Below are 12367 nucleotides of genomic sequence, written 5' to 3'. Positions count from 1 at the left end.
ATCTGTGACTCCAACAATCAAAAGATTACAATTCAGCATTATATTTATAAAATACTGCATTACTTCAAACCAAGTTGTTAGTTCAGACTTAGATAAAAATAAAGTGTCGTCTCTTGAGCTGCAGCATCAATGTCTGCACTGAGTGAACACCCACTCAGGAGACTTGTGATCCAGTTACCCACTACCCTGGATTCATTTCTGCTCTGCCTCTTAGGTCATTTACTGAACAGATGTTGACTGAGTACTACAGTCGCCCCTAGGTATCTGCGGGGGATTGGTTCCAGGACCCCACCACAGATACCAAAATCTGAGGATGCTCAAGTCCCTTATATAAAATGGCACGGTATTTGCACATAACCTACACACATCCTCCCATATACTTTACACCCTCTCTATATTACCAAAATACCTAATGCAATGTACATGCTATGTAAATAGGTGCAGCGCTGCAAATTCAAGTTTTGCTTTTTGGAACTTTCTGCAATATTTTTCCCCCAATATTTTTAATCCGAGGCTAGTTGAATCCACAGATGCAGAACCCACGGATATGGAGGGCCAACTGCATTTAGAATACAGATACTATCTGGTGCCAGGCAGCTGCACTGGACAGCAGTGAAGAACAGAACTAAGCCCTTGCTCTCAATTCTAGCTGAAGAGACAGACCACACAGAAGTATAAATGTTAACAAATAAGATAATTTCAGGTAGTGGTAAGTGTTACAAAGACAATAAAATAGGGGATGTACTAGGCTGTAACTTGGTGGTGAGGAGAAAGCTTCATTAGATGGGATAATCAAGAAAGGCTTGTCTCAGGAGGTGATATCTGAGTTAGACTTTGAATAAGATAAGGTTAATCATGCAATGATTTGGGAAAACAATGTTTCAGGCAGAGGAAATAGCAAAAGTAAAAGAAAGAGCTTGGAGAGTTTGACAGGAAGAAAGAGGGTGAGTGTGGCCAGAGCACAGTGACTGAGGGGGAGAATGAGAAATGAGGTTGGAAGAGGCCAGGTTAATATAGGGTCTCAGAGGCCATGGCAGTCTAATTTGATTCTAGGAATAGTGGAAAGCCATTAAAGGGCTTAAACAAGAGGGTGATATTACCTGATTTAAGTTTTTTTAAAAATCTCTGGTGGCTCTGTAGAGCGTGGACTGCAGCAGAAAGGAGATCAATAGAACTGATCAATGTAAACAGTCCATGCATGAGATGCTAAAGGCTTGGGCAAGGGTGGTGATGGGAACTGAGAAGAATGGTCAGACTCAGAATACATTTCAGACATGAAATGACATGACTTGCTAATGAATTAGATGAGGTTTGTGTGGGAGTGAGGGCAAAACCACGGATTACTCCTATGCTGGGACTTGAGCAACCAGATGGACCGTGGTGCCATCAGCTGATGTGAGGAATACTAGGGGAGGAACACATTTGGAGTGGAGAGTGGGGGCAGTCAAAGGTTCTGTTTCAGGCATGTTAGGTACTGGAGATCTAACAGTGGTATAAGCCGGGGTACAGATAGCATACGGATGGGATATAAAGCCCACAGGACAGGATGAGTTACTTGGAGAAAAACTACAGATAGAGCCCTGGGACTTGCCAACGTTGATCAGGTGAGAAGAGGAAGAGGAGCCAGCACAAGAGCTGAGAGGGGGCACCCGGTGAGGTAGGAGGATATTCAGGAGAGGGTGGGGTACAGAAACCAAGAGAAGAAAGTATTTTTAGAAGGAAGGAGTAATCAACTATGTTAAATGCTGCTGGGAAGTCTGAATAAGATAAGGAAAGAAAACTCACAACTGGATTTAAAGCTAGAAGTATTAATAAAGAAATAAGGTAGAAAGATATGTTATAAAAAAGGCATTTGATCTCGATCAAGCTATCACTTTTAAAGCTAAAAAAACTTATAAGGGACAGTCTCAGCAAAATCCCTGAGGGATGTTGATTTATCAGGCTAAGTACATTTTGACTTCCCCTCTCAAAGGGAGAGGAGGAAAGCAATGACTCAGGAGGGTATCCTTCTGAGTTTTCCATTCTTACTCCCTGCAGAAGCGAGCCTTCCTTGGCAATAGTGTGGTGGCATTCAGAATGTATATGGAAAGAGGAGCAGCTCAGCCCAAGAAAGACTGAAAGTTTACTTGCCCCCCTGACTGTGATTCATCAAAGTCCTGACAGTCTCCTGCCCAAACCAACTCCAGCTAAAAGTTTCCTTATCTAACCCAAGGGCCCAAGTGAAAGGAAAAAACTGCCAACAGAAGTAGAAGACCATATCCACACCCTCGGCTGGAGCATTCTCCTGGCACTACATTTTCTTTTCCAAGGCTGCTACTGTTTCACTATCAGACTCCAGCCTGTGTCTCACTCTGGTGGTATATCACTGAGGACAAAACTAAAAAAAGTGATCTGAGGCCCGCCCACACCTGTGCCACCTCACTCCCTGCCCCTTACCTGAGTCATTTTGTCCACAGAGACTGGAATTCCATCGATGGTGAGAGGCGGCAGCTCTGAGTTAACCTCCTGTGGCGCAGGGGCGTGCTCTGCCAGGGCAGACTCCAGGTCTTCCAGGATCATGCTCTTGTACTTACGCACCTGCAGGGAATTAAAGGCAGAAGTAAACAAGATGCCCAACAACCAGGGAGGGTTGGTGCCAAGCAACCAGAGAGCGGGTGGGGCTGGCCTCCCTCAGCCATTGCAGAGCCCTAAGAACAAACACGTCTACAACTAGCAGATAAAAATACCCGCTGGCCCCAAAGACATCACATTGTACAGAATTAAATGAAAAGATGATGAAATTACAGGTAACAATTGTAGAAAGAAACCAGAGGAAAAAAGTTTTACAGAAATACTGCTCCTCAGTTAAAATCACCTTTTCTACGTAAATGCTGGCCCCAATACCTGTTCCAGATCTAACAGGAATGGCATTCATTATTCTGCATTTCCCAGGTCATTTGATAAAACCTAGCTATGGCAGTTAATTACCAAAATCATTTTCAAGATCACCGAGGCCTTATGTCTCTGAAACTCTAAGAAACCTATTTGAAACTTTCCTATGCCGTTACTTTCCTGCAAAGCTAGACTACCAAACAAATAGGAGATTCAAGTGTACAAGAGGCTGCACTGAAAGGCATCAGAGAAAAAAACCAAGCTGGGTGTCATAGGTGTCACTATCAGCAAGGCCCAGGGCCAGAGAGAGCACCACAGGTCAAGTCCTCCTCCTTTCTGGTACTCCCTGGTGACAGAGGTGAACTTCAAACCCATGATGCGTCTGTAACTCTGACAAGCCCAGGTCTGAAGCAGATACTGTTACTCTGACTCCATTCCTTCCACTGCCAGTGAAAGGTCTCTCAAAAAACAGAACTTAACAGCAGCACATTGTACATGTACACATTCTTCTATCATGAGCAGAAACGGCAGACAGACACTGGATCCTACCACCACCAATAATGGGTTCATTCACTTACAAGAATACACAAGGGGGATGAGGATACCTTTGGGGATAACAAAGAAGCCATGGAATTATAGAAATGTGACAAGATGGGATAGAAAATTAACTTGCTTTCAGGGCTCAGGCCATTATCTTAGAAAAAAAGGGTAAGAGAAAATGAGGTTTACCCAGAAGTTATGACAATGTTTGAGTCCTGGGTTTTCTGCTAAGTGGACTGAACTCCAATCACCACACACTTCCTTATAAATATCTCACTATGAAGATTAAAAGAGAAACATTCCCATACTCAACCTCAAGCATATGGAAAAGTAAAAATTATTGTTGGCTACGATGTACAACTTTTACAGAGTTTTCCAAATAGATCAACAATAAAAGTGATGAAAGAAAAATAGTGCAAACGTGTAGAATCATTATTATCTCTAGAGATTCAGTTTTATCCTAAAAGAGAAAGTTTCAAAAATTACTGCTGATATATTTATTTTAACAAAACTGCTGTGTTGTCATGGCATCTTTAAGGATACATATTTTCTGATTTCTAGGTTTCTATATCCTAAGTAGAGTTTTTACACTACCAACTCACAGAAAAACTGAGTAAGCCTACTTTATGGTCTTTGAACTTTAATGTATCAGGTTAAATCATTATATTAGCATGTATTCCCATAGTAGGAGTGAATGAAAATAATATGAGTAAATTTCATTGTGCAGAAACACCTGGCATTCAAAGACAAAAAATCATTAGATTATTACTATTATTACATTATTAGCTAGTTTCAAACAATTTCAGCCATTTGTATGGGTCAGCAGAATTCTAGGAATTCAGATCCAGGCATTTTGCTATACTTACCCGTGCTATATAATTCCTTAAAAAAATCTTGATTAAAAAAAAAAAAAAGAAGCTGGTAGAGCATCCCTCAGAGTAATTTACAACTTCAGGTGTGACCACAATATTTCTAAGTCTGCTTAGCAAAGTTAACTAACTTTCCCAGAATTAAAAAGCTAGGGCTTCAATTCTACCTGATCTATCAATCCTGAGATGAACCCCCACCCCCGCCACATTTATCATTCCTCTGAAACTGGAATACATGTTAAAATTGCAGTAGACCAGGTGTTATGGGGCATAGCAGTCACTGACTGCACATATGTGAACATGGCTGTTATCCCTGGAGGCATGACTGTAACCCCTGGCCTTTTAAATCAACAAACCATTTAGCACCATTTCAGAAAGGAATGTGAGTCTTGGTTGTGGTCTGATAACTTACTTCCCCAGTGATCCTTCTGGTAAGACCAAAAAGCACCAGCATCAAACTTGTCGCAGCTTGGAAGAAGTCTCAGAGACAACAGTAGAGCTTTTTTTAAAGAAATGAAGCACCACCCATGCTCTTGATGGCACAGAGGACAATATTACATGAAACCACACATACAATGATGACTCTGAAGCAGGAAGTAATCCAGAAGAATTGGACTGTGAGTGCAAAAAAGTTTGAGGAATAGCTAAAAAAAAATTTAGAAATAGGAAATTTATTTCACTTACATTTTCCTTTTTATGTATTTACAAAAGCAGTATGATTAAAATCTGTATCTAAGTAAGCCTGAAAGAGCTCTTTCAATAAGTATAAAATAAAAATTCTAAGTGATAATAAGCATTGTGTCAGAGTTTGTCATTTTTTCTTTTTTTTGTACTACATAAATAATGGTGCATCTTATAATTGATAGTATCATAGATATGATGAAATACAGGTTTGTTTGTTTTCCAACTTCCACCTTCTATTCCAAAAACCACAGCTAAAGCCTTTGTCACTTCACACCAATATGTCGCTGTCAACTAACTTGTTTCACAATTAAAGTTAAAAATCACTTAAAAACAAAATCAGATGGTCTGCCTACCAATCTCTCCTCCCCCAATTCATCCTCTATGCTGCTGCCATTTTAAATTTCTTAAACACTGATAAATTATAATGAAATACCATTTATTGAACACTTGCTATGTGTCATGTACTGCATACATTATTCAATTAATTCTCACATAATTCTATAAAGAAACTACCATTATACCCATTTTGCAGATAAGAAAATTCAGGCTTAAGTAACTTCCCCAAATGATATAGCTAGTATATAGGAATATAGCAGAAAATCAAACTAATTTTTAAGTAGCTTCAAAGCCTGTATGTTCAGCCACTTCACTATCATTTATCTTTTTTCTCAAAAATACTCCTACAGTTCCCCACTTCTTATAAGATGAAGTCCAAACTTCTCAGTCTTGCATTTCAACTGTTCTGATCATTCCCTACTTTCCCAATACTCTCCCCAGGGCCACCAGGTACAGTTGTGCATGCCCAGCTCTGAGAACTATGTGAATAGCACCCTCCTGAGTTCCCAGCGCATAACCCAGAGTCCTACTGGGCAGCTTTGCTCACCATCCTCCCTCTTTAGCTGGCCATCCTCCTCACTAACTTTTGCATCTAGCAAGTTCTTTTCTGTCTCTGGGTCTTTAATTCTGCTTCTTATCCAAATATTATCCATCTTTCAAGGCCCAACTCAACTTCCACTTTCTCTGAGAAAACTTCCCAAGTGTTCTTGCCATAATTCTCTTACTCCTTTAAACTCCTACAGATTCAAATACTCATGTGTCACTTACATTGTTATTTCCAGGGTACACTTGTACACAACTAGTGTTATGACATCACTGAGCACAGGAACCAGGTATTTTGTTTATTTTTAAAATACATATTATGAAACATTTCACATATTCAGACATGTACAGATAATACATTAACAAACATCCTCATAATTAACAGAGATGAGAGCGCTTAGGGTGTTTACAGGAGCCATTAGAGTTCTGGGCACAGAACGCGCTTGTTGAGGATTTAGGAATTGGATGCTACAACCGTAAGGTCAATGGGCCTTCAGTGAGGTTGCAAAAACAGTCCCAGACAAGATATCATAATTCTTTTGCATACTCAAAGCTTTTCTGGATAAAAGAGGAATCTTCAGGAAGGTCTCAAAAAAGATTTTTAAAATTATTTTTTACCTATGAGCCCCTCTGAGATTAAAAATATATTGTCATCTGAGGTATATAACAAAGAGATGCTCAAGTGCAAAGCTGCCTTCAGACTTGTGATCCTGAAGCATGCCTGGCACAGACCCAGGCCACAGGCTGTGGCCCATGAAATCTGTTGGCTTCATTCTGTTCTCTCTTCAGTCCCAATGTCGGCCTCTTCCCTCTCCTGCCTCAGTCCAGATCTCAAGTTTTCCCCTTGCCCCCTGGATCCCTAGTTTTGAACCTTGAAACCTCAAAGGACTTAGATGGATGGAATCCTTATCTCGTACTTTGTATCTAACAGTGTTAGTTATTTGTTGAATAAGTTAATAAACAAACAATAGGGCTTTTCCTTTACTGATTTTTAAATATGCTTCCACATTTCATGTTAACCTGAAGCCATTTTTTAAAAACCTATCTAAATAAGTGAATGACTTAGAACAAGAAATCATGATAGTATTGGAAAGGTGGAATTAAACAAAGGCAGAAGGATGACTTCAAAGAAGCTGGTGATAACCCCAGAGCTACCTCTTGCTTCTGTGACTGTGACTAATTTCTGTACCTTAGAACTGGTTAGTCATACCCAGAGTATCCCCATCTAAATGCTATGGATTATTGACTCTGAGGAAAGAGCTCCACCTTCAGAAACTCCCATGGAAAAAAGATGGAAATTCTCTCTGTCCCTCAATAAAATTTTTCTAGGCCTATTCTAAAAGCTCATAAAAGTATGTGATAAGGCAGTAAGCCACCAAGAGAATGTCCTTAGGGCACAGCAACTTTAAAATCTACCATTTGCCAATGCCTTTCATGCCAGTTCTCTGTAAACGTTATATATAGGGGAATGATAATAAACTTTAATTAATTTCTACTGCTCCCCAGTGAAGTTGGTATTATCCTTATTTCACACATGAGGACACTGAGCCACAGATAGGAAAAATCAATGTGGGAAACCACTCAAGAAATCAAAGCCTAAACAGAGTTTTCACAAAAGGGAAGTTTTTAGCTACATATGCCCACTCTAGTTAACATCAACCCATGCGCAGGATTGAATTAGCCTGTCTAAATGTTGATAACTCTATGTTTTACTATGGGAGCCACACCTTCATTCACTAAGAATGATACTCAAAAAGACCAAAACATTCAATGGAATTATTCTGGAGGTCTTTTAACTTGCTTTGTTTTAAAGAGCAGAGGCTTAAAAAGACAAAAGTTTTAAACTGCAGAGGACATTAGATCTGAAGGTAGTAGATCTCAAGCAACTTAGAGAAATCTTGAGTTTCTAGGTTGAGGAACTCTCATTCTCCATCATAGTCAAAGTCCCTTTCTGAGAGTTTGCCTAATTTTAAGTTATTTCACCACCCCCATGTTACATATATAAACATGGCATATGTAATCTCTGAACCAGCAGCTTCTCCATCCAAAAAATATTTATTATTCATTTGTATGCTAGGCACTGTGCTAAGGAAAGGGCTGGGGACAAAATGGTAAGCAAAGTTATCAGTCACAGTACCCCATTGTTGTATATATTCTAATCTAGTGGAGAAGACAAACACAAAAATAATCACAAAAATAAATGTGTAATTACAAACTGGGACAAGTACTATAAAAGATGACACAATCTAACTTAATAGATCTTTACTTCTCAAGATCTCAATTTCGATCCAATGCAGGATCAGAATTTAGAAACCAAATCTGCATTCTGAATTTCTGAGTGCTGCCAAATGTTTAGGATGCTTCATTCATTCAACAAATATCACTTAGCAACTGTTCATGGCAGGCACAGTGCTTGGCACTGGGAGCATAACGGAGAATAAAGTAGATCCAGTCCCTGCCATCTTAAGAGCTCACAATCTAGCTGGGGACAGACATTAATCAAATAATCCCACAAATCAGTAAATAATAAAGCATCTATAATAAGTGCTCAGAGGTGCTGTGAGAGTCTTGGATAGAACAAGGGGCTTTAATCTGCACAGGGAGGTCAGAAAGGCTTCACAGAGGAAGTGTCAACTGAGATGAGTTCTTAAATATGAGTCAAAGTTAATAAGGTGAAGAAGGAGGTAAGAGAGGGCAAATCAGAGGGAAGAGCATACACAACAGCTTTGTGGAGGAATGAAGCAAGGGAATGAACAAAGACTCTGGGGTTGGAGTAGAGAGAGAAGCTGGGGGATGCGGCAAGATGAGGCTAGAGACAGGTGGGAGTCAAGCAGAGGGCTCCTGCCACCAAAAAGGGAACTGGATGGACACCAAGATTGGTAGCTAGGGTCGTGGCAATGGAAACAGAGAAAGTGGGCCAATTTCAGAGATATTTAGGAAATGAATGGAGAACAAAGTAACAGATGGGGTGTGGGGTGGAGAAGAGGAGAGGGAGGTGCTAAAATGGCTCTAGGTTTCTGCCTTGTGTAACTGGATGAGGAGGACAGATATTGGAAACAGACATTAATTTCTTTGGCTGGGGAGAAGAAGACTTTAGTTTTGCTGAACTTGAGATGCTATTAAAATATCCAGGAGGAGATTTTTCTCTCTCCTGTTCTCTTTCAGTCAATCTTTTGAAAGTATTTTTGATAATGTCTGTTTTGTGTTATTTGCATCTTCAATATATATGGAAATGACTTTCTTCCTTAAAAACTGCATACAAACATGCACATATAGATGAAGTTTCTCTCTCTTACTTCCTACTATCTTTCGCCTCATCACTTACTCACCCCCAAGGTTCTCTGGCCTCTTCTCTTGGTTCTTGCAGGTCTGACCAGGAGGAGGGAAAGGGAAAGTGACCTTTGCTGTTCAGTGGCACCAGAATAATGACCTTTATACTGCCTCTTTCCCTCCCCAGAAAGAAGCTAGCAGTAGCTATAGTGGGTGCTTGCTTATAACAACCATACTGACGTTTCACAGAACTGGGAAGAACTGGAAGGTATATTTGTCCCCCTTTAGAGGAGTGGGGGAAAGACTAAGAAAATGAGATTAAATTTGAAACTCCACATTCAATATCCTAGACAAACCTATAGGAGATGTTGGGCCCTGGCTCTACTATTCAGAAATTGGGGACTCTTGGGCAAATCACTTAACCTCTCTGAGCTAGTATTCTCATCTGCAAAATAAATACCTCCATCTCAGGGTTCCTGTCAGGACTACTGAGAATATAAATCTGCTATACTATACAAATGTTAGTTACAACAATCCTCTGCACTCAGCAATTTCATAAACATGTAGAAAATGCAGATTTACTTTTAAAGTAGGATCAAATTCTGTATGGTTCTATAACCTGTTTTCTTCACTTAATAATTCATCATCAGCATCTGAAAATATTAGAAAGATCTATGTCATCATGCTTAATGGCAGTGTAGCAGTCCTATCTATGGACGAGCCATCGATTTATCTGACCAACCCCTTATCTTTGAACTTTTAGGTTATTCTCAATTTTTAAAAAAATACTATAAATAGTACAGTGACTGATATCTTTGCTCATTTAATCAATTATTTTCTTAGGAGAAAATTTCAAAAGGAAGCTGGATTAAAAAGTGTACACTGGGGGCACTTTTTATACCAGTTGCCAAAATGCCCTCCAGAAAATTACACCAATTTACATTGCCTGTTTGATATGCCAACACTGCAGGTTTTATATTTTTTTCATGTTTGCCAACATGAGCCATGTAAAATGACTTTTTGCTTTAATTCCCATTTCTTTGAAAATTTCTGTGGTTGTTAAACATTTGTAGTTTCTCCTTTTGCTTATGTTCTTTTCTCTTTTGTCTTTGGGTATTTTAAAAAATATAATTTTTAAATGAAAAAATTTAAATATACAGAAAGGTGGAAAGAACAGTAAAATAAATGTCTGTACATCCACCACTTAGATTCAATAGTTGTACATTTTGGCATAATTACTTTATCTGCCATCTATACACACACACATTTTTTTGGGCTAACCACTTAAAGTATAGACTTTGCAACACTTTTTTAAAAAAATATTATTTATTTACTTATTTAATTATTTAGCTGCGCCAGATCTTAGTTGAGGCATGCGGGATCTAGTTCCCTGACCAGGGATTGAACCCGGGCCCCGTGCATTGGGAGCTCAGAGTCCTTTAACCACTGGACCATCAGGGAAGTCCCAACACTTCTTAATATTTCAACATGCATCTTGGAAAAATAAGGGCATTCTCATATATAACTACAATACAATTATCACAGCCTGCAAAAATAACATACCTCCTTAATACCATCTTCTAATATCTAACCCATTTTCAAACATATCTTTGGATCTTTTTATTCATTAATCTGTTCATATTTTTATTGATTTTTGAGAGCTCTTTATATACTAAGAATGTTAATCATTAGTTCACTCTTTACTGTGTGACCCTGGACAAAATACTTAAGCTCTTAAACCTTCAATTTCTACATCTGTAAAGCACAGATAATAACAGATATATATACATCATAGGGTTGCTGTAATGATTAAGTAAAAATCATAAAGTGCTTAGCAGAAACAGGCACATTGTAAACACTCAGTAAATTGTAGTTGTTGTTATTTTGAAAAATTTTTTTTCCAGTTTGTTGTTTTTGTTTACAGTGGCTTGCCATATATCCCAACTGTGGGCAAGGAGGTAATATGGGCAGAACACAGTATGGAGAAATAAATAAAACCCTGGAAAATATAAGAGAAACCTCAACACCACCTATTAAAAGACCCAGTAGGGACTTCCCGGGTGGCACAGTGGTTAAGAATCCATCTGCCAATGCAGGGGACACAGGTTCAATCCCTAGTCCGGGAAGATCCCACATGCCGCGGAGCAACTAAGCCCGGGTGCCACAACTACTGAAGCCGCGCACCCTAGAACCCGTGCTCTGCAACAAGAGGAGCCACTGCAATGAGAAGCCTGTGCACCACAACGAAGAGTAGCCCCCCGCTCGCCGCAACTAGAGAAAGCCTGCGCACAGCAACGAGGGCACAACGCAGCCAAATAAATAAATAAATAGGTAAATAAAGTTAAAAAAAAAAAAAAGGCCCAGTAAAGTTTTCAATCGCCCTTTGACAAATTTGTAAAATAACTGACAATCTTGAATCTGAAATCCATATTCCAAAGATGAACGGCCCTACTGAATTTTAATTTTCCAGAGTTCCCAGCAGCCTCCAGAAAGAAGAGCAAGAAGGAAGATTAATGATGGCTTCAGGTAGGAGGACAAAATGCAAATACCAAAATTTTAATAATATTTAATGAGATAATACATGCAAAGTGCTTATAACTTATAACCTAGAACACAGCATTCAATAAATGTTAGACATTATTACAAAATCCAAATCATTTCTTTTAACTGTTGTTAATATGAGATTATGTGGAATACACTGCATAATTGATTATGGTAAACATGAGCTCTGATTCTTTAATACCACCCTGTGTACTGGTATATATATAAGATTAAAGAATATTCTGTACTTTGAAGGTTTAACAGAAGTCACCCCAAATAATCAGGAGCTTGGTGTCCCTTTGAAGGATATGGTTTAATTACTTTTTCAGTTTTGTACATGTTTATTATCCTACTGAGGTTTGGATATATTTTCGTTATTTTATTTTCTTATTGAATTATCCACTTAGTTAGGATTTTTAATTTAAAAGAACAAAATTAATGCATATCATTTCCTTACAATGTTCAATCTATTCTTATCTGCAATTATAACTCTTATCTCACTTCTAAGACTATATTTTTCTTCATCCTTTTTCTCAATTAGCATGCTAGAAGTTTTTCTATTTCATTGGATTTTTCATAGTACCATTTCTTGAATGTAACAATTCTATTTCTGTTTACAAAATCATTAATTTCTTCCTCATGTTTACTTACTCTATTTCTTTCTTAGACTTATTTTATTGTTCCCTTTCCAGCTTCTTGCTTTAGATATAGTT

At 38.6% G+C, this 12367-nt stretch overlaps 1 protein-coding gene across 9 annotated transcripts in view; it reads right to left on the bottom strand.

Annotated features, from left to right (window-relative positions):
• Positions 1–12367, bottom strand: part of NRF1 (nuclear respiratory factor 1) — a 133611-nt gene that overhangs the window by 60865 nt on the left and 60379 nt on the right. For all 9 annotated transcript variants that reach the window (XM_068549439.1, XM_068549441.1, XM_068549438.1 and 6 more), the window contains one exon: positions 2437–2577. In XM_068549439.1, the coding sequence (XP_068405540.1) occupies positions 2437–2577 (141 nt within the window). The remainder of the gene's footprint in view (positions 1–2436; positions 2578–12367) is intronic.

Source organism: Eschrichtius robustus, chromosome 8 (assembly GCF_028021215.1).
Source record: "Eschrichtius robustus isolate mEscRob2 chromosome 8, mEscRob2.pri, whole genome shotgun sequence".
NCBI classification, from domain to species: Eukaryota; Metazoa; Chordata; class Mammalia; order Artiodactyla; family Eschrichtiidae; genus Eschrichtius; species Eschrichtius robustus.
This window is presented reverse-complemented; position numbering and strand designations above follow the sequence as displayed.